Source organism: Oncorhynchus nerka, linkage group LG7, assembly GCF_034236695.1.
Source record: "Oncorhynchus nerka isolate Pitt River linkage group LG7, Oner_Uvic_2.0, whole genome shotgun sequence".
In the NCBI taxonomy this organism is placed as follows: Eukaryota; Metazoa; Chordata; class Actinopteri; order Salmoniformes; family Salmonidae; genus Oncorhynchus; species Oncorhynchus nerka.
Genome location: NC_088402.1, coordinates 42,109,664 through 42,130,466, shown reverse-complemented (window position 1 = coordinate 42,130,466; position 20,803 = coordinate 42,109,664). Strand labels below are relative to the sequence as shown.

Sequence of the window (20,803 nt, the reverse complement as noted above, 5' to 3'; positions counted from 1 at the left end):
GAGAGAGGAGGCTTCCTCCATAAAGTCATCCAGGCTGCTGCAGCAGGTGGTGGAGGAGATCCTTGCTGCACTAGCGGGCCCCTTCAGAGAGCTGCTGGGAAACAGGCAGCGGCCGTTGAACCACTAATTAAACCGATCTGCTTCCTTTTACCACCTACCTCCTTTTTTCCCCCAGCTGCTGCTGCAGGGGGACACCAGGTGGGTGAGGAGATTATTTTATCGTTCAGGACTGAGGAGCTTTAGTCCAGCCAGCAAAAAGGCTTTGTGTAACGGTGGCTATCAAGTTGGCTTAGAAAGACTATTTGCATGGGCTGAGAGCAACGGAGTGGCAGGGGGGTTTGGGACCGGGCACTTCTCTGAGAGGACGTTGTCGCTCCCTGTATAAGACTCCCATAGAGAAGTGTAAAAGCTGATCTACAGGGGAGGATTATTCAGGGGTCTATCGCTACGAACAGATATGTGTCGCGCCGTGATTCATCAGTGGGAAGGGGGTGTCTATTCTGTGGGGAGGAGGAGACAGTGCAGCATCTGTTCTCCTTTTATTCCAGGCTGACAGGGCTGTTTTCTGTCCTGGGGTGGTGGTGTACAGGGCTGACTTGGGACCTATACATTGGAGGGCCTAGGTTTAGTGTGGCTGGCAGGCGAAGGGACTGCCTTGTCAACTACCGGTTGGGGCAGGCAAAAATTAGCAGTGTGGAAGACCAGGAAGCATGAGATGAAGGGGGCGGGGAGTACAGACCCCAGAGCTATGCTACTGGGGCACCATCTGGGAGACTTTGTAGAGTTGTGGGGTGTCAGGTGGGGGGGACAAGGAGGGGTGGCTTGGTTTGAACGTTTTAGTACTGTTACAATGTAGTAAAGAGTGTACTAAAGTGACGTTAATTATTTGGTGATCAAGGTATTTTCTTTAAATAAAAAAAAGTATCTCCCCCCTATCCCTCCCTCCTTCTCCTGTCCTCCTCTCTCTCCCACCATCCTTCACCTCCGTGGATTGTCTCAGACGGTAAGCCTCAAACTGCAGTTGGGTTATCACCAAATGTGCATTTTGCCTGACAAGCATTATCCTAAAGGTTTCACACCCTTCCATTTCACAATGGAGACTTTAAGGAATTACAAACATGCAATTGTCAACCATAGTGCAGGGAAAAGAAGTGATGGGACAGGTAGGATGAAGAAACACTGACAAAATTAAGATGATGAGATGTCGACCGCTAAAGAAGAGATGAAAGATTGAAAGGCAAAGGAGACAAAGGTTCCTCACTTACCATGTCTGAATTTCACCTTCAAAAGAGCAAACAAGAAATACCATTTAATACAACTACACCATTGTTTCATGCAAGAATGAAGACCCGTGGGGAATGATGGAATGTGTCAACTCCGATTTTATAACAAAACAAGTCACGAGTTCTCCTAAGTACTGAGATTGTGTGAAATGCATTATGAATGCGTTTCTAGCCTGTTTAAAAGGGTGTTTTACAAAATTAAAAGCTGTAAAGGATGCTTGCCCAAAAGACAACCACTTGTCACGTTCGACATAACGAGGAGACCAAGGCGCAAGCGTGATATGAATACATTCTTCTTTATTAAACGAAGAAAACGAAACAAACTAACAAAATAACAAAACGAACATGAAGCTATAAACACGAGTGCTGACATGCAACTACACATAGACAATAACACACCAAACCAAAATGGAAAATGGCAACCTAAATAGGATCCCCAATCAGACAACGATAAACAGCTGTCTCTGATTGGGAACCAATTCAAGCCACCATAGACCTACATATACCTAGACATACTAAAACCCCATAGATATACAAAAAACCCTAGACAGGATAAAAACACCTAGACAATACAAAAACTAAACCAACCGCCCTTGTCACACCCTGACCTAACCAAAATAATAAAGAAGTCAAAGATAATTAAGGTCAGGGCGTGACAGTACCCCCCCCCCCCAAAGGTGCGGACTCCCGGCCGCAAACCTAAACGGGAGGGTCTGGGTGGGCATCGAACCTCGGTGGCGGCTCTGGTTCTGGACGCCGCCCCCCTTTACACTGAGTCCACTCTTGTATCACTGACCCCGGACTGGGGACTGTCGCTGGAGACCCCGGACTGGGGACCGTCGCTGGAGACCCGGACTGGGGACCGTCGCTGGAGACCCCGGACTGGGGACCGTCGCTGGAGACCCCGGACTGGGGACCGTCGCTGGAGACCCCGGACTGGGGACCGTCGCTGGAAATCCCGGACTGGGGACTGTCGCTGGAGATCCCGGACTGTGGCCCGTCGCCGGAGGTTCCGGACTGTGGCCCGTCGCCGGAGGTTCCGGACTGTGGCCCGTCGCCGGAGGTTCCGGACTGTGGCCCGTCGCTGGAGGTTCCGGACTGTGGCCTGTCGCCGGAGGGGCCACTGGATACTGTGGGGGTGCTTTGCTGGTGAAACTGTCTGGAATTTATTTAGAATTCAAGGCACACTTAACCAGCATGGCTACCACAGCATTCTGCAGTAATACACCATCCCAACTGGTTTGAGGTCAGTGGGACTGTCATTTATTTTTCAACAGAACAATGACCCAACACACCTCCAGGCAGTGTAAGGGCTATTTGACCAAGAAGGAGAGTGATGGAGTGCTGCATCAGATGACCTGGCCTCCATAATCCCGACCTCAACAAAACGAGTTGGACCGTAGAGTGAAGGAAAAGCAGCCAACAAGTGCTCAGCATAGGCAGGGTTAGTGGTTGACTGGTTGAGAGAATGCCAATAGTGTGCAAAGCTGTCATCAGGGCAAAGGGTGGCTATTTGAAGAATCTCAAATATAAAATATATTTTGATTTGTTCAACCCTTTTTGGTTACTACATGATTCCGTATGTGTTATTTCATAGTTTTGATGTCTTCACTATTATTCTACCATGTATAAAACGGTACAAATAAAGAAAACCCCTTGAATGAGTCGGTGTGTCCAGACTTGTGACTGATATGGTATTTAACTTTGAGCTACTTGTATCTACATATGCATGGTATGTTCTGTACAGAGTAGGCCACACTAAACTATCAGTTGTCTTGTCTCACTCTTAACGGTCCTGTATCCTGTACACACATCACCATGGTGTTCGGGACAGCTTGCTCAGTGTTTCTAGATTATGTCTGTGTGAATCCTGATGGCCAATCTAGATTATAGTCAGACAGTACCACTCCTCAATTTTGACCTCTCTGCATTATAATAACATGTGAAAGCCCATGATGTCCCAGAATGTCTTTCTCCAAGGAATACACGACAGTAACTTAGCTACAATTGAAGACAAGACCAGACACATTTTAGATTAACAAGACATTTGAACAACAGTTTCATTTTTGATAGTTTTATTTAATATTTTAAAACCACTCATTTCTTTTCACATTCTATTTTTGGTATCAAAGAATAATGCATTGAGGTGCAAGGCATTTGGTGTTAAATATAAAAAAATAAGAAAGTAAACGTGTATCTTGACAGTGTTTGGCAATGTATGATTCATATCTATGAAAATAGATAGACCATAGTGAAATAGAAGAACACACTGTTGCATGAGAGAGGAACTGCATAAAAGCCCACAGAGTCATTGCACTGCATCATCCCTTATTGTATGTATTATACTGCCTAAAGAACACACTTCCCATCCAATGGTTTCCCAAAAGGTAGTAAATTACATAGTCAAACAAAATGTTGAACTAAGCCAATTCAGAAAAGAATGTGCATAGATTTGGCTTCCTTTATGAAACCCTCTTAAATACACTGCTTGTAGCCACAGATGATGTATCATATGGTAGATGGAACTTGACCTTCCCAATAATCATTAGTGGGTTCAAGTGAATGGTTCTGTCCACTACTGTGTGTGCTAAACCGGGTCATACCATCGAAGTCAAGGAAGAATCTGAGAGGGTAGAATGTCTGTTAATAGAATAATTCAAATACACACATTTAAGGGAGGGGAAAAGAAGCACTACCCTTCCCATCCTCTCCAGTTGACCACATCCAAAGGCACTGGTTGTTAGATGAGTCATTCGTATGCTGCTGTCATCACATTCAGGCAAAAAAGTATAACCCTCATATGATTCTTCACAGAATGAAAGAAACCCTTTAACTGTAAAGAAGATTTTCTGGGATCCTCTTGAGAGTGCCTGACCATGATGACACAAGGTTCAGTCTGCGGTGCTTCCTAATGTCCGTCTCCACAGACTGAAGAGCAGGAGTTCTGAGGGGTTGGTCGATATTGGAATGTATTGTATTGGAGGAGCAGGTGAAGGGTGTGGGTTGAGGGAAGGTTATTGGAAGGTTACAGCAGCTCCAGCTCCCACTGTTGGCAAGGCCTCTCCTCACTCTCTGGTAAAATCACCACATGGTCTCTGTCGTACTGCTTGCCACCTGAGAGATACAATTTTATCATCAATTTATTGTATGTTGGGGGGGGGTATTACCCCAAACACTTACCCAATAGGTGCTGAGTGGTCATAGTATTACATGAAAGTACAAATCATGTATGTGTGGTTCCTATAATTTCACTCCTAAAATTAGACTAGTGTCTCACCCTTGATGTCCAACACCATGCCAGGGAAGGTGAGGCTGGGGATGGTGCCTCTCATCTGGGCTGACCAGGTCTGGACAGGCTGCCGGGTCTCTGACCACAGCACCACCTTCGCCCCCGCCTCCACATTCCCCATTACCTGCAGGCTCATAGTAGGAGCCAACTAGAGAACGAGAGCAAGAGACATAAGTAATCGAGAAATCTGGCGTGCTCAACTAGCAAAACATCTAGGCGATGTGGATAGGATATGTGGTAAATTGATTGTAAAACATGATAAATATAGTGTGAAATAAATGTAAAAATGCTCGATATTTACTTCTATAGAAAAAAAAGAAAAGATTGTCAACATTTTAGGGCTGTCAATGTATGTATGTGTTAACTCATAGGGTCCGAGGGGGAGTCCCAGGGGTTCCTCAGTAAGGTGAAAGAAAATGATCATGAGAATGAAAAAGTTGAGGAACTTTATTCCTAGTGAGCAATACCTTGTTCTTGATGAGGCCTTCCTGGTAGAACCAGATGTCGCTCATGCCCTCCACCTGCTCGGTCACCACCACGCGTCCTGACTTCATTTCCTCTACGCCACCCTGGATGGACAGGAAGTGACCTCGCTCTTTGCTTTTGATGCGGAAGAAGTGCCGCCTCTGCAGGAAATGAGCACACGTAAATAATATATATGAGTAAATAAAAAGAGAAAACATGAATTGGGTAGAAGTATAGTTTTATAAACCAACCCAAACAAAGTGAATAAAGTCATAGGGATTCTAACCTGCCGTACTGGGTACATTGAGCCAATGGTGAGAAGCTGACTGAATTTGGGCCAGTTGGTGATTTCAATGGGTTCTAATAGGAACTGTCGCCCCCTGTAGTTACTGTGCTCACACATCACCCAGCTGCAAAGAGAGCAAGTGAGGTATAGGGAGAGAGAGGGACACAAGAGAAAAGTGTGTGGTCATACGCTCATCTTTAAAAACATAGGTGCTGGGCTAATAAAGAATACTAGTACAGAGCAAGAAGACCTGCACACTGTTAAAGCTCCCAATTCACCGCTTTATTGACAATGTTTCCATCTGGAACGGATCTTCGTCAGGTCAAAAACACAAGAGCACATAATATCAACACTCAGAAACACACACACACACACACACACACACACACACACATTTAAACATGCATACCCTTACGCGCACACTTAAACACACTCACCAGCCTCGGTTGACTCTGACAGAGAGTAGGTGGTTGTTGTAGCCCTCCTCCAGCATATTGACCACCTCTGTGTCCACTGTGATCTCCCTGCCCTCCAAACACTCCAGACCAAACAGCGAGACGGAGGGCACTGAGAACACCTGGGGAAACAGTGTTAAGATATACTTTATTAGTCCATATGGGATGGAAATGTGTCTTCTGTTTTTCTTTCAACCTCTCCTGTATAAAAACACACACACACACACGAGTATGGGAAAGAGAAACGGCTATAGGGCGTTAAGCTAAATACAACAAAATTGATTCATTAAGTGATTGCAAATAAAACAGAGAAAGCTATAGAGTGAGAGACAGACAGAAAAAGTGAAGGAAAATTTGACGGTGAAAAAGCCAGTCTATATGAGTGTGACCAGTATATGAGGATTGGTCTTACCAGCGGGATAGTCTTCAGCGAGCGTATGACACAGTTCGGAGGACAGCCCATGCTGGTGAAGTTGGGGTAGTCTCCTTCTGACAGGATGTACAGGTTCCCTGAATACTCACGGCCCTCGTACACCACCCAACTGAAACGTAGAGGAACACGCAAAACCCATTTAAACTAATTTACTAACGCCACACACTCATCAGTACAGTGAACTCCCCTTTAATTGTAATAATTATATGCTGGCTAATCTCTAGGTTCTGCAGTACTCCATACCATCCCTCTACAGCTCCACTAAGCCTGTGTATACTTCCATCTCTCCTAATTATACATTTTTCCTACACTTGGTGTGTGTGTATGTGAATATATATATATATATATATATATACAGTGCCTTGCGAAAGTATTCGGCCCCCTTGAACTTTGCGACCTTTTGCCACATTTCAGGCTTCAAACATAAAGATATAAAACTGTATTTTTTTGTGAAGAATCAACAACAAGTGGGACACAATCATTAAGTGGAACGACATTTATTGGATATTTCAAACTTTTTTAACAAATCAAAAACTGAAAAATTGGGCGTGCAAAATTATTCAGCCCCTTTACTTTCAATGCAGCAAACTCTCTCCAGAAGTTCAGTGAGGATCTCTGAATGATCCAATGTTGACCTAAATGACTAATGATGATAAATACAATCCACCTGTGTGTAATCAAGTCTCTGTATAAATGCACCTGCACTGTGATAGTCTCAGAGGTCCGTTAAAAGCGCAGAGAGCATCATGAAGAACAAGGAACACACCAGGCAGGTCCGAGATACTGTTGTGAAGAAGTTTAAAGCCGGATTTGGATACAAAAAGATTTCCCAAGCTTTAAACATCCCAAGGAGCACTGTGCAAGCGATAATATTGAAATGGAAGGAGTATCAGACCACTGCAAATCTACCAAGACCTGGCCGTCCCTCTAAACTTTCAGCTCATACAAGGAGAAGACTGATCAGAGATGCAGCCAAGAGGCCCATGATCACTCTGGATGAACTGCAGAGATCTACAGCTGAGGTGGGAGACTCTGTCCATAGGACAACAATCAGTCGTATATTGCACAAATCTGGCCTTTATGGAAGAGTGGCAAGAAGAAAGCCACTTCTTAAAGATATCCATAAAAAGTGTTGTTTAAAGTTTGCCACAAGTCACCTGGGAGACACACCAAACATGTGGAAGAAGGTGCTCTGGTCAGATGAAACCAAAATTGAACTTTTTGGCAACAATGCAAAACGTTATGTTTGGCGTAAAAGCAACACAGCTCATCACCCTGAACACACCATCCCCACTGTCAAACATGGTGGTGGCAGCATCATGGTTTGGGCCTGCTTTTCTTCAGCAGGGACAGGGAAGATGGTTAAAATTGATGGGAAGATGGATGGAGCCAAATACAGGACCATTCTGGAAGAAAACCTGATGGAGTCTGCAAAAGACCTGAGACTGGGACAGAGATTTGTCTTCCAACAAGACAATGATCCAAAACATAAAGCAAAATCTACAATGGAATGGTTCATATCCAGGTGTTAGAATGGCCAAGTCAAAGTCCAGACCTGAATCCAATCGAGAATCTGTGGAAAGCACTGAAAACTGCTGTTAACAAATGCTCTCCATCCAACCTCACTGAGCTCGAGCTGTTTTGCAAGGAGGAATGGGAAAAAATTTCAGTCTCTCGATGTGCAAAACTGATAGAGACATACCCCAAGCGACTTACAGCTTTAATCGCAGCAAAAGGTGGCGCTACAAAGTATTAACTTAAGGGGGCTGAATAATTTTGCACGCCCAATTTTTCAGTGTTTGATTTGTTAAAAAAGTTTGAAATATCCAATAAATGTCGTTCCACTTCATGGTTGTGTCCCACTTGTTGTTGATTCTTCACAAAAAAATACAGTTTTATATCTTTATGTTTGAAGCCTGAAATGTGTCAAAAGGTCGCAAAGTTCAAGGGGGCCGAATACTTTCGCAAGGCACTGTATATATATATATTGTGCATGTTGGTTCTGTCCCACCTTCCCCCCACCACTCTGCAGGACTTGGCGATGAGCTTGTCAGAGAGGGACTCCTGGTTCTTGTCACACACATGGCATTCCCCCTCGAAATCTGGCTCTGTGTACAACATCACCTGAGACAGACAGGGGCAGCGAGGGAAGAAAGAGAGTTCAAATCAGTCACATTTACTGTAGTACATAGTACAAGTGAAGTGTGAAAAGAGAAGAGCGTGACTGCAGAAGGATATACACGCACGATACTACAAGATGTCTCACCTCACTTCTGACGCTGCCCTGGTTTTCACTTGGAGCCTGAAAACAGACAAGAGAACCGGGTGCACCGAGTAAACATCCCGATGTCTGACATCAGCAATCCCTTCAAATTTTCCTCAGCGATGAATACGTTTCAATATCAACATTAAAGGAGCATCTAAACAGTGTGTGTGTGTGTGTTCTTCTTTCAGTTCATTTGCCTGCCTGTTTCCGTCTCTCCACTCTCAACTCTGTAGAAAAGCGTCTCTAGACGACCTACTTGCCTGTAAGATGGGCTGGACAGAGCAGATGCGGTTGTCTGAAGAGCCCCAGTCAGCAGAGTTACTGTAGAAACCTTTCTCCAGGATATACTGGTCACCAGAGAAGTCCACGTGAGAGTAGGCGATCCATCTGGAGGAGGAGACAACAGTGGCCACTTAGCGTCAAACCTCCACTAATACTCCGAAACGTCCTTTATTCCCCATTGGAGGGAACTTATGTTTAATGTGTTATGTCTATAAAGGTATTGTCAAATATGTTCATGTTCTCATCAACGTATCAGCCAGTATCAAGTTATTATCAGAGCCATATCTACTGTACATTGGCTCTAGTTATCATCATGTTCTTACTATCTTATCCGGCCTCTGTCACAGTTAAAATGATATCGGTCATTACTGTTCGACACTAGATTACACCCATGTTGGACTACAACGCTGCTCGTCCCAAGCATTTGTACTCACGCTCCACTGACGACGTGGATGGAGCGCGTGGTGGTGCGGAAGCCAAACAGCTCCACGTCGGGAATGGCCTCGGTCACCTCAAAGGTGTTGTCCTGCTCCACGTCGGGAAGGGCCTCGGTCACCTCAAAGGTGTTGTCCTGCTCCACGTCGGGCTGCTCATACAACACCAACATGGGCTCGGTCAGGTCCTACAGGGGACAGAGTGGTCAGAGGTCACATACTGTGGCTCCAGGTAGGGGTCGCCTTTAGGCACAGATCTAGGATCAGCTCCATCCGAAACTTAACTTAAACAGGTATGGGGACAGCTACTGTGTGCCACTGCCCTTAAAGACGCTACCTTTAGTTCCATTTCAAAAGGAGAAATACGTTTGACGCCTGGCGCCCTTGTCCCTTTGCCGAGGTCATCTGCATGTATTAAATGTAACAGGAAAGACAGAAACACTTGAGTAAATGAGGGATACAACGTGTATTGAAAGCAGGTGTTTCCTCCCAGGTGTGGTTCCTGAGCTAATTAAGCAATTAGTATCCCATCATGCTTTGGGTCATGTAGAAAAATGCTGGGAAGGCCATTATTTTGACTACCACGGCTATGCCCCTATAGGATGACAATGCGCCCCCATCCAAGAGCACGAGTGGTCAATGGTTGAACCGTTTGATGAACATGAAAACGATGTAAACCACATGCCACAGGGGTCGCGTTTGCGTTTTTCATACAGAAAAGGAAAGATGAAATGGAGAAAAATATCTTGCTGCATTTTGTAAACGCAGATCTGAAATGCTTTTTATTGTAAATTCTGCTCGGGTTCGGTCAGGGTTCCCTCCAAATCCTGAATGTTAAAGGGCTATTATCGTACTTTAGTCGCACTTCTCCACTACATATTCCATTGGATCACTAGACATTGCTCCGAGTGATATGCAGGCTACGTTTCCACGCTACTTTCCTCAGGCGTAGTTCTTCCTCCGGTAGCAAGTTAAAACGCAAGCTTAACGTCAAACATTAGGAAATGTAGCTGGCTACATTCTTTCTATGATAAACATTAGAAATATGATGGCCATTCATCGTTTTTTAAATATATTTTTTAAATACCTTGCATTTTCATTATAATTTAACTTACTTATGTGTGGCTGCTAGACAAACAGTGTTGCACTTTTGCTGTCATCTGATGAAAACCATTTTCTGTCCAACGTGTTGCACTAATGTATTTGGTGTTGCACTAATGTATTTGGTGTTGCACTAATGTATTTGGTGTTGCACTAATGTATTTGGTGTTGCACTAATGTATTTGGTGTTGCACTAATGTATTTGGTGTTGCACTAATGTATTTGGTGTTGCACTAATGTATTTGGTGTTGCACTAATGTATTTGGTGTTGCACTAATGTATTTGGTGTTGCACTAATGTATTTGGTGTTGCACGCCCCTTGTCACTCAACCAAAAAGCACTGACTTTCAATATGAAACGCAGGTGAAATGGTTTAAAACACCGATTTTCTTGGATGGTCTGCGTTACGAAAATGCAGATTTCTGAAAGCTAATACAGCCCCTGTGCCACGGATGTCACCGTCACCAGATCTCAACCCAATTGAAGACTTATGGGAGATTCTGAATTGCCGCCTGAGACAGCGTTTACCACCGCAATCCCTCCAACAGAGTTCCAGACACTTGTAGGATCTATGCCCAGGCGCATTGAAGCTGTTCTGGCCCAATAGTCTATAAAGACACTTTATATTGGATGTTGGCTTTATTTTGGTATTTTTGTTACAGTTGAAGTCGGAAGTTTACATACACTTAGGTTGGAGTCATTAAAACTAGTTTTTCAACCTCTCCACACATTTCTTGTTAACAAACTATAGTTTTGGCAAGTCGGTGAGGACATCTACTTTGCACATGACACAAGTAATATTTCCAACAATTGTTTACAGACATATTATTTCACCCAACCGTGAAGCACGGGGGTGGCAGCATCATGTTGTGGGGGTGCTTTGCTGCAGGAGGGACTGGTGCACTTCACAAAATAGATTGCATCATGAGGCAGGAAAATTCTGTGGATATATTGAAGCAACGTCTCAAGACAACAGTCAGGAAGTTAAAGCTTGACCGCAAATGGGACTTCCAAATGGACAATGTACCCCAAACATACTTCCAAAGTCATAGCAAAATGGTTTAAGGACAACAAAGTCAAGGTATTGGAGTGGTCATCACAAAGCTCTGACCTCAATCCTATAGAAAATGTGTGGGCAGAACTGAAAAAGCGTGAGAGAGCAAGGAGGCCTACAAACCTGACTCAGTTACACCAGCTCTGTCAGGAGGAATGGGCCAAAATTCACCCAACTTATTGTGGGAAGATTGTGAAAGGCTACCTGAAACGTTTCACCCAAGTTAAACAATTCATAGGCAATGCTACCAAATACTAATTGAGTGTATGTAAACTTCTGACCCACTGGGAATGTGATGAAAGGAATAAAAGCTGAAATAAATCCTTCTCTACTATTATTCTGACATTTCACATTCTTAAAATAAACTGGTGATCCTAACTGACCTAAAACAGGGAATTTTGACTAGGATTAAATGTCAGGAATTGTGAAAAACTGATTTGAAATCTATTTGGCTAAGGTGTATGTAAACTTCCGACTTCAACTGTACCTGTCACGCCCTGACCTTAGAGAGCTTTTTTTATGTCTCTTTTTGGTTTGGTCAGGGTGTGATTTGGGTGGGCATTCTATGTCCTTTATTTCTATGATTTGTGTTTCTATGTGTTGGCCGGGTATGGTTCTCAATCAGGGACAGCTGTCTATCGTTGTCTCTGATTGGGAATTATACTTGGGTAGCCCCTTTTCCCTCCTTTCAGGGTGAGTAGTTATCTTTGTTAGTGGCACTAATGGCCTGTTAAGCTTCACGTCGTTTTGTATTGTTTTTGTTGGCGACATTATTCAAATAAAAATAACATGTTTTAGTTTAGTTTAGTTTATTTTATTTTTACAGGGACAGTGCACATTAATCAACGTTTCAGTAAAAGTGCCGGTTTTAGCCAGCCGGCTAATTTTCAACCGCAGTCCCTGGGCAGGTTATTAAAAACAATTACAATATAGACAATAGCACCATAGAACAAGCAAGACATAGCAACATAGGACAAGCAAGACATAGCATACGGACAGAGCAACATAGAACAAAAAGCAGCAAGACAAAATTCATAAAAGCAACAAAGTGTTTCCACACCTCACAAGCTACAGACAACAGACAACATGGAAAGCGGCAACACACAGCTAGGGACCATGTTCACAAATCTGATTGACCTTTAGCCAGGTCTTCAAGCATTTTGTGAAAGTGTGATATGTGGTGCAGTTATGTGTGTCTGATGGCAGTGTATTCCAGACATGGGAAGCTCTCACAGAGAATGCGGATTTACTAAAGGTGCTTTTCCTTAGGGGAACTATACAGTCACCTCTCATGGCAGACCTTGTGGATCTGCTGCCATATGTCTGGGTTTTCTGTTTAACAAAAATATTGAGTGGAGGGGGAGCCAGGCCATTAAGGATCTTGAATACAAGACATGCGTCGGTGTATTGCACAAGATTTTCCCAACTCAAGAGCTCATGCTTTCTAAGGATGTGACAATGATGATGGCTATTGGGCTTCCTATCAAGCACTTTGAGAGCCTGTTTGTAGACAGACTGAATAGGTTTTAATGTTGTACAGCAAGCTTGGGCCCAACTAGTCAAGCAGTATGTTAAGTGGGGGAGTATCATAGATTTGAAGTACAGTTTTGCTACCTCTGTAGTCAAACAATTTCGTATAAATCGGAAATTAGCTAGATTGAATTTAGTTATTTGAATTACCTTTTTCACATGCTTTTTAAAAGAGAGGTTGGAATCAAGTATGATGCCAAGGTACTTAAAATCGGATACCACCTGGAGCTTCTCCCCTGACACATAGACATCTGGCTCAGTAGCATCTGTTGCCCTCTTTGTGAAGAACATGCAAACAGTTTTTTCACATTGAGATGCAAACACAAGTCACTGAGCCACTTTGTAACCTGGACCATTACAGTAGTGAGTTCTTGTGCAGCTTGTTGTTTGCTCTTTGCATGCACATATATCACTGTATCATCTGCATACATTTGAACTTCAGACCCAGTACAGACAGAAGGCAGATCATTAATGTACAGGCTGAACAGGAGGGGCCCCAGTATTGACCCTTGGGGCACGCCCACATCATAGCTACGAGTGGGCGACAGCTCATTGTTCACTCTGACACACTGAGTTCTGCCTTCAAGGTATGATTTCATCCATCTCAAGGCATCAGGGGAAAAGTTGAACTTGGACAATTTTGTGATGAGAATCTCATGGTTAACAGTATCAAAAGCCTTCCTTAGGTCCAGAAACACAGCCCCAACAGCACCCCCTTTGTCCATCTTGGACTTCACATTTTCAGAAGAAAGCAGTTGGCCGTTTCTGTGGAGTGTTTCGCTCTGAAGCCAAACTGCATGGAGTGTAATGTGAAGGGGCTGTTGTTGAGGTGGGCAATCAGTTGTTCTGCTACACACTTTTCAACAACCTTTGACACCACAGGTAGTATACTAATGGGCCTGTAGTTACTCACGTCAGCAGGGTCGCCTGATTTAAAGATGGCCGTTATTATGGCCGACTTCCATACCCTTGGAAACACCCAGAGACCAATAGATGTGTTGGTGACCTTAGTAATGGGGCCAATGAGTGACTCTTTGTAGTTTTTAAGAAAGGTAGAGTCCATCCCAAACACATCTTTGGCTTTAGAGTTCTTTAGTGAGCTAATCACCTTGTTCACCTTTGACTCAGAAACCTCCCTTATGATGAAGACAGGTTGAGTGTCATTCACTAGCACTGAGCCCAAGAAATCAGTGGAGGGGTTCTGTGTCAGTAACCTGACAGAGTCAATAAAGTAGGAATTGAAGGCTGTTGCTATTTCAACTGCATCCTGTGTTAGATTATTATTCACCATGATTTCTAGTCTTTTTGCAGTGTTACTATGGTCTTTCCCTGTTAACTTTTTTAGATTCTCCCATATCAATTTAGAATTTCCCTTTGCTTCACCAATTATGTTAATAAAAAAGTTTGCCTTGGCCTGTCTGATTTATTTTATCACCTTATTTCTCAACATGGTAAACCTACGTCTGTCATGCTCTAATTTAGATTTTAGGGCTATTTTTAGAGCATAATCTCGTTCTTTCATCAATTTCCAGATTTCTCCATTTAACCAAGGAAGAGTGCTCTTTTGGCCAGGTTTGGATTTGATTTTCTTTAGGAAGCCATTTATTGTAGTCTGGATTGTGGATAGAAAAACCTGACTATCAGCTTCCACGTCTGTATAGGACAAGAGATCATTCCAGTTTATTCCCTTAATTGCTTTTTCAAAATAGTTTAATTCACTCTTAGGTATTCTGAGTTGATCCGGCTTTCTAACAGTAGAGAGGTTAAACCTGCTCTTAGACAGCTTTCTGGCTATAAGTGTCAGATTATGATCAGACAGCCCAGTAACCATATTGAATGATTTAGTCACTCTCTCTGGTTTATTACTGAACACCAAATCAATCTGTGTTTTAGAGCAACAAGTCACCCTGGTTGGCCCTTTAACTAGCTGTGTAAGGTCAAAGGTATTAGTGATCCGTTTGAGGGTTTTCCTACAACACTTGTCTTCATAATTAATGTTAAAATCTCCCATTAAGATGACCTCTTTCCCAAAATCACATTCCCTAAGCATGGTATTCAACTGATCAAAAAACACACTTTTGGTGGAAGGTGGCCTATACATTCCAATGAGGGTAAAAGACATTTGGGGAGACAGTGTAACGTTCAGGCCGATACATTCTAGTTCATTATCACATGACCACTCAATTTGTTTACATCGGATATGTTCTTTAATGTAAATCATCACACCCCCTCCTCTTCCTTCAATCCTGTCTCTCCTGAAAACATTGTAGCCAGGCACAATCAAAGCAGCATATGGAGAGTGTTTATGGAGCCATGTCTCTGAGAGGCAGAGAAAGTCAAGGTTGGAGTCTGTGAGTAGATGTTGAATTTGATCACTTTTTGGAATGACACTACGAATGTTCAAGTGCCCCCCTAGTAGTCCCTTGGGCTTAGCTCGTGGGTCCCAGATGACTCGAGAGTGATTGACACATTTAAAACAGTTACATTTTCTGTGTTTTCTGACGGCTGGGTTTAGGCCGTTTTGTTTCGTTTTGATTAGGGGCAGTTCGGTAGCGCAATTAACAATCCCTCCCGCCTGCACTGGATGCGGGGAACTAATTAAAATAGCTTGCGTACCAGAAGCAGAGTCAGGGATCGCATATAGCGACTCTGGTATGTTTGAAGAGTCAAAATCTATCCTGGAGCCGGGTGAGTCGAGAGAAACCATAGGACCATAGCACTCACCCACCTCCACAGCGGCGACGACCAGTGGACGAGGCCTTCCACCGCTCTCCACTCCGGTGCGTATCACTGGCTCGGTGATATTGAGCCCAGGATTGAGTTGTACATCCCCGGAGAGCAGGAGGGTAGTGAACAGGTAGTTTAACAGTTTCCGATAAATGTTGGACTTGTGTTTGTTACGCCTAAGCGGTTCAGTAGAATAAGGAGCGAGGTAGACTTGGCCATTATTCAGAACATTATGGTATGCTGTGTACTGTCCGCTCCCGTGGAACGGTGAACCAATGTGTTTGGTGTTGATATTCTCCGGTAGTAGACTGATTGTGTCATCCCAGCAAGGACGCACTGAGATTATCAGTAGAGCAGCTACATAACTGACAATCATGGCAGAGTACTGGAGATAAAACACATAATTGCGCTTTAACTCTTTGCATGAGTTACTTAGCTGGGATCGGCGTACACCTGATGGTTTAGATAAAATTACAGCATTCGAATGAGAAGCGGCACCTGCCGCACCACCCTGTCTTCCGTCCGCCATTTTCCGTGTGTGCGTGCATGTACGCTCACCACGCTGCGCTTTGGTCTACTTCCAACGACACCCGTGACAGTACCTGTATATATGATTTCCCCTGAGTATACCAAACATTAGGAACACCTTCCAAATATTAAGTTTCATCTCCTTTTGCTCTTGGAACAGCTTCAATTCATCAGGGCATGGACTTTACAAGGTGTCGAAAGCGTTCCACAGGGATGCTGGCCCATGTTGACTCCAATGGTTCCAATGGAAGCATTTATATACACACAGGAAACTGTTGAGCGTGAAAAACCCAGCAGCATTGCATTTCTTGACACACTCAAACCGGTGCGCCTGGCGCCTACTACCATGCCCTGTTCAAAGGCACTTAAAAAAAATGATTGCCCACTCACCCTCTGAATAGCATGTCTCAGTTGTCTCAAGGCTTAAAATTCATTATTTAAGCTGTCTCATCCCCTTCATCTACACTGGGTTTAACAAGTGACATCAATAAGAAATCATAGCTTTCCACCTGGAAAGTACAGGCATTCTTAATATTTTGTGTACTCAGTGTATATGCCATTTAGGGCATGATCATTTCTGCAGCACCTGGATACAAGATACAAGGGCCTGATAGAGATGGGGGTGTTACGTGATGGTATGGCCCACTCACCGCTCGAATGACTCTGACAGAGCGCAGCTCGGCATCGCAGCCCCCCCACACCCTCCAGTCATGGTAGTCTCCCTCCTCCAACATATACTGATGGCCTCGGAAACCCTCCTTCTCATAGCCCACCCAGCTAGAAGTACAGGGAGACAGAGGATGAGATGCAGGAAGTAACACACACACACACACACACACACACACACACACACACACACACACACACACACACACACACACACACACACACACACACACACAGTCTACTCACCAGCCTCCCTGTACTTTGATGGATCCAGGGCTGTATATGAAGGCAGTCTGCTGTCTATCCTTCCTGGTCATGAAGTCTCTCATATTGGTGTAGATTGTCCTTGTCTTCCCAGTGAAGTAGGGCTTTTCATAGAGCACCAGCTGGGAAGACAAAACAGCAGGCACAAGGGGGGCTGAGTAAGATTCAATGGAAAGTTACCCAATAACTTTTACAGTAAGGTATCAGCTTCAATCATTCGTTTGTCTTACCTTGGGCTCACCAGGTTTCTCCACTCTTGGTTCACCCTGTCATAAAAACATTAGGGAAATTTCATTTTGTGGACATCACCTATGAATGCAATACATTAATCATACTAAAGCTATTTCCACGGGGTGTACATTGTTCTAGCTGTGGTCAGTCTCTTCAATTTGTCTATTACAATCTTACGATTTTGAGAGGGTGCACGGAGCCCACGTAAGGTTGTTCCACACCCCAGGCTGCAGGGTTAGGGAACCCCCCCACCTCCAGAACACGTGGTATTCCCTGGAAGAAAGGCTGAGCATATACCAGCCATCTGAAGAGAGAAGAGAGTCAATCCAATCAGAACAGAGATATCGTTACAGAAGACAGACCTCACCAAAACCTTGCTATCACACCAATAAAATAGTCAATATACTGTAATATGGAGCTCAACTTCTTTTCACCCAATACAACGTTAAACCCCTAGAGTTGACTGACGCACTGGTGCGTCAATCTAAGTTCCATAAAACAATTCCCCATCAAAATCCGTCAGTTTAAGATAGAGATATCGTTTTTTTTTCTTTCAAATCCACCACATCCGCCAGTGTTGCACTTCCACATCTGCGGTGAAAGGTGGCAGAGCGGTGTTCGTCAGACCATGAGACTTCCCGAAAATCGGTCTTCTCACGGAAACGTATGTAGCGTCAGAACGGTTCGACCTAAAAACTATTATGACCACTATGGAAAGGGGAGATTCTCATGAACACCAGTGTTCTCTGTTTTGCTCTACGACCCCACAAGTGTCACAGGACTCTTCTGAAGGTAACCAGATGTAAAATATTATTTATTGGAAGTATAAAGGTAGTTTTGTGCCTACACAAAAGAAAGGGGTTAAATATGTGTAAAGAATATTTCCTGATCTTTCTTATATCTCCTTGATTTAGGACAGACACTACAAATCCTTATTTCTTATGATATATTTTTTGACTGTCTTTCTTGCCATCAATTTTGTTTTATACCTAAAGGGGTCCTAAAATTCTAAATAAAATAGCCAAATGGTTCATAGTATGCCCATCTTAAAACAATTCCATGTCAGCTTAGCACTACTCCTCCAGTGATTTACATTTGAAGCTTTATTTGATCAAATAATACATTGCATCATCTTACTTTCAGAAATCTTTATCCTCGTGCCCAACGTGGCCTACTAAAAAGCAGTTGGCAGAGCTGACTACAGTTACTCACAGTCCAGCGTTGATGATGATGGAGTTGGCTTTGATGGGGAAGCCGAATATCCTGGCGTCCTCTGACGTGTCTCTGAAGGTCACCTTCTTCCCCTCGGCATTCTCCTCAGGGAACAGACAGATCTCTGGCACACTGTAGTCCTGAAGGGGGCAGACAGAAATGACAGGTATGGTACTTTGACACTAGAGGGTGCTATAGTCTCACAGAGCAGCGCAATTGTGATACAGGCTCGAACAGAGAGGACGGCTTGTGAGGCAGAAATCCTTAGAGGTGCCAGAGTCTATCAACAGACGAGCAGTTCCACTGAACCACACCTAATCAGATTGACACAGCTCTCACCTAAAGCCTTTGGAATTCTTCTGATCCACCAAATACACAAAGCCATGTTTCTAACCACAACCTAGGCTTTAGTAGTTGCCTGGTTGCATCCCACACGTTGAGAAGCACTGCTCTAGGGCTAATCATATAATAGTAAGGGGTCATCTGTGACGACTTCTTCTTACCCTGACTACTCTTCGTACTGATCCTATGATGAACCTCCTGGCCGGCTTGGCCGCCACCACTTCTTCTTACCCTGACTACTCTTCGTACTGATCCTATGATGAACCTCCTGGCCGTCTTGGCCTCCACCACTTCTTCTCCCCCCTCCTTCTGGCTGTCCTCTCCATTCTGCGGTTGTTGTCCCTCTACCTCCTCAGGGGGGTCGAAGGGGTAGGTGAGCTCTATGTCCCCCTCGTCCAGAGCGATCTTCTCCCCTTTGAAGTTGGGCTTCTCGTACAAGACCCAGCTGAAGAGAGGAATGGAAAGACGGAGGTTAACAACAGGTCCGGGTAATGAACAGTAAGGATCAGTGGTCTGAACAAGATTCATTTAACAATGCGTGACCTATTTTAAAAGTGAGTTAAACAGGCAAAACTGGTGAATAGATTGGCCATTGCTCTAATGATGGACACAGTAGTAGAGCTCTACACTAGCACACTGAGGATGGCACTGGTGTCCCTTATTCAAGGTATGAAAGGATGAAAGTAGAAATATCTATGCAGAAAGTATTCACAAGATGTGGAGTCGTCAAATCAAATCAAGCTGTATTCATACAGCACATTTCAGACATGGAATGCAACACAATGTGTTTTACAGAGGAAAAGAAATGAATGACTAAAAATTAAAAGCAAAGCTAAAAATGTGTTTTTTAAAGATTTCTTTCAAATAAAAATCCACCGTTTCAGCCCCTGGCTTTCTTGGGTAGACCAGACAGGAGAGCATTACAGTAGTCAAGCCTGCTTGTAATAAAAGCATGGATGAGTCTCTCTGTGTCAGCCTGAGAGAGAAACAGCCGCACCTTGGAAATGTTGGTGGCAAAACACTATTTTGGTCACATTCCTAATGTATGATTTGAAATGGAGTTCAGAATCTAAAATAACACCTAGGTTTTTTTTATCTGGTGTTTTATCTTTATTACCCGTGAATTAAAACATGCGGCCAGATTCTCTCTCTGTGCTTTGGCTCCAACAACAAGCATCTGGGTCTTATCTTGATTTAGCTGGAGGAAGTTGTGAGCCATCCAAGTATTTAAATCACTAATACAGTCTAATAATTTATCCGTGGAACTAAAATCCTCTCATTCTTTCATAACCATATCCCACGGAGAGTTTTGCAAAAGTGAGAGTTGACACAGAATAAGTGACTTCTTTCAGTCAAACATGTGTATTAGTGATATAAATCCAAACCACCCACATGTTCTGTACTGCACTGAGATTTCCCAAAACCACAAGTTCACACACACACACACACACACACAAACAAGTGATAAATAATAATCATGTCATGCCAATTCGGCCATGGCTCATTAGCTGCATATTCTACACTGAGAGTTTTGAAAAGTCAACATTCACACACACAGAAAAAGAGAGAGATGGAGACAGAATGAACAAGTGACAGTTGTCACCCTTCAGATGATGTGTGATGGTAATGAAAGCAGCCTAATGATTATTCACCGCTGTGTCTCAGTGAGGCTTGGCGGTAGAAGGGGGTTGCATCACATCACTGTTTAGTGTTCTGGAGCCCCAGGGATGGGTGAGTCAGCATGTTCAGACCCATTTTGGACACCATGCTACCCTACACCGTGCTACCCTACGGCCGCCCCCCATAGAAGAACCCTTTTTTTGGTTCCAGGTAGAACCATCTGTGGAAAGGGTTCTACATGGAAGACAAAAGGGTTCCACCTGGAACCAAAAACGGTCGTCCTATGGGCTAAAGACGAAGACTCCTTTTAGGTTCTGGATGGCACCTTATTCTAA

At 43.8% G+C, this 20,803-nt stretch overlaps 1 protein-coding gene across 1 annotated transcript in view; it reads right to left on the bottom strand.

Annotated features, from left to right (window-relative positions):
- Positions 1–3,347: 3,347 nt before the first annotated feature.
- The window catches only part of LOC115131706 (beta/gamma crystallin domain-containing protein 2-like), a 37,644-nt gene continuing 20,188 nt past the window's right edge, over positions 3,348–20,803 (bottom strand). The window contains exons 4-19 of the mRNA XM_029663643.2: positions 19,080–19,293; positions 18,507–18,646; positions 17,472–17,598; positions 17,294–17,329; positions 17,046–17,185; positions 16,784–16,910; positions 9,194–9,381; positions 8,738–8,864; positions 8,478–8,513; positions 8,223–8,335; positions 6,191–6,320; positions 5,761–5,900; positions 5,324–5,447; positions 5,040–5,198; positions 4,561–4,720; positions 3,348–4,397 (exon numbers count right to left, since the gene is read on the bottom strand). Of these exons, the coding sequence (XP_029519503.2) occupies positions 4,309–4,397; positions 4,561–4,720; positions 5,040–5,198; positions 5,324–5,447; positions 5,761–5,900; positions 6,191–6,320; positions 8,223–8,335; positions 8,478–8,513; positions 8,738–8,864; positions 9,194–9,381; positions 16,784–16,910; positions 17,046–17,185; positions 17,294–17,329; positions 17,472–17,598; positions 18,507–18,646; positions 19,080–19,293 (2,050 nt within the window). The 3' untranslated portion in view covers positions 3,348–4,308. The remainder of the gene's footprint in view (positions 4,398–4,560; positions 4,721–5,039; positions 5,199–5,323; positions 5,448–5,760; positions 5,901–6,190; positions 6,321–8,222; positions 8,336–8,477; positions 8,514–8,737; positions 8,865–9,193; positions 9,382–16,783; positions 16,911–17,045; positions 17,186–17,293; positions 17,330–17,471; positions 17,599–18,506; positions 18,647–19,079; positions 19,294–20,803) is intronic.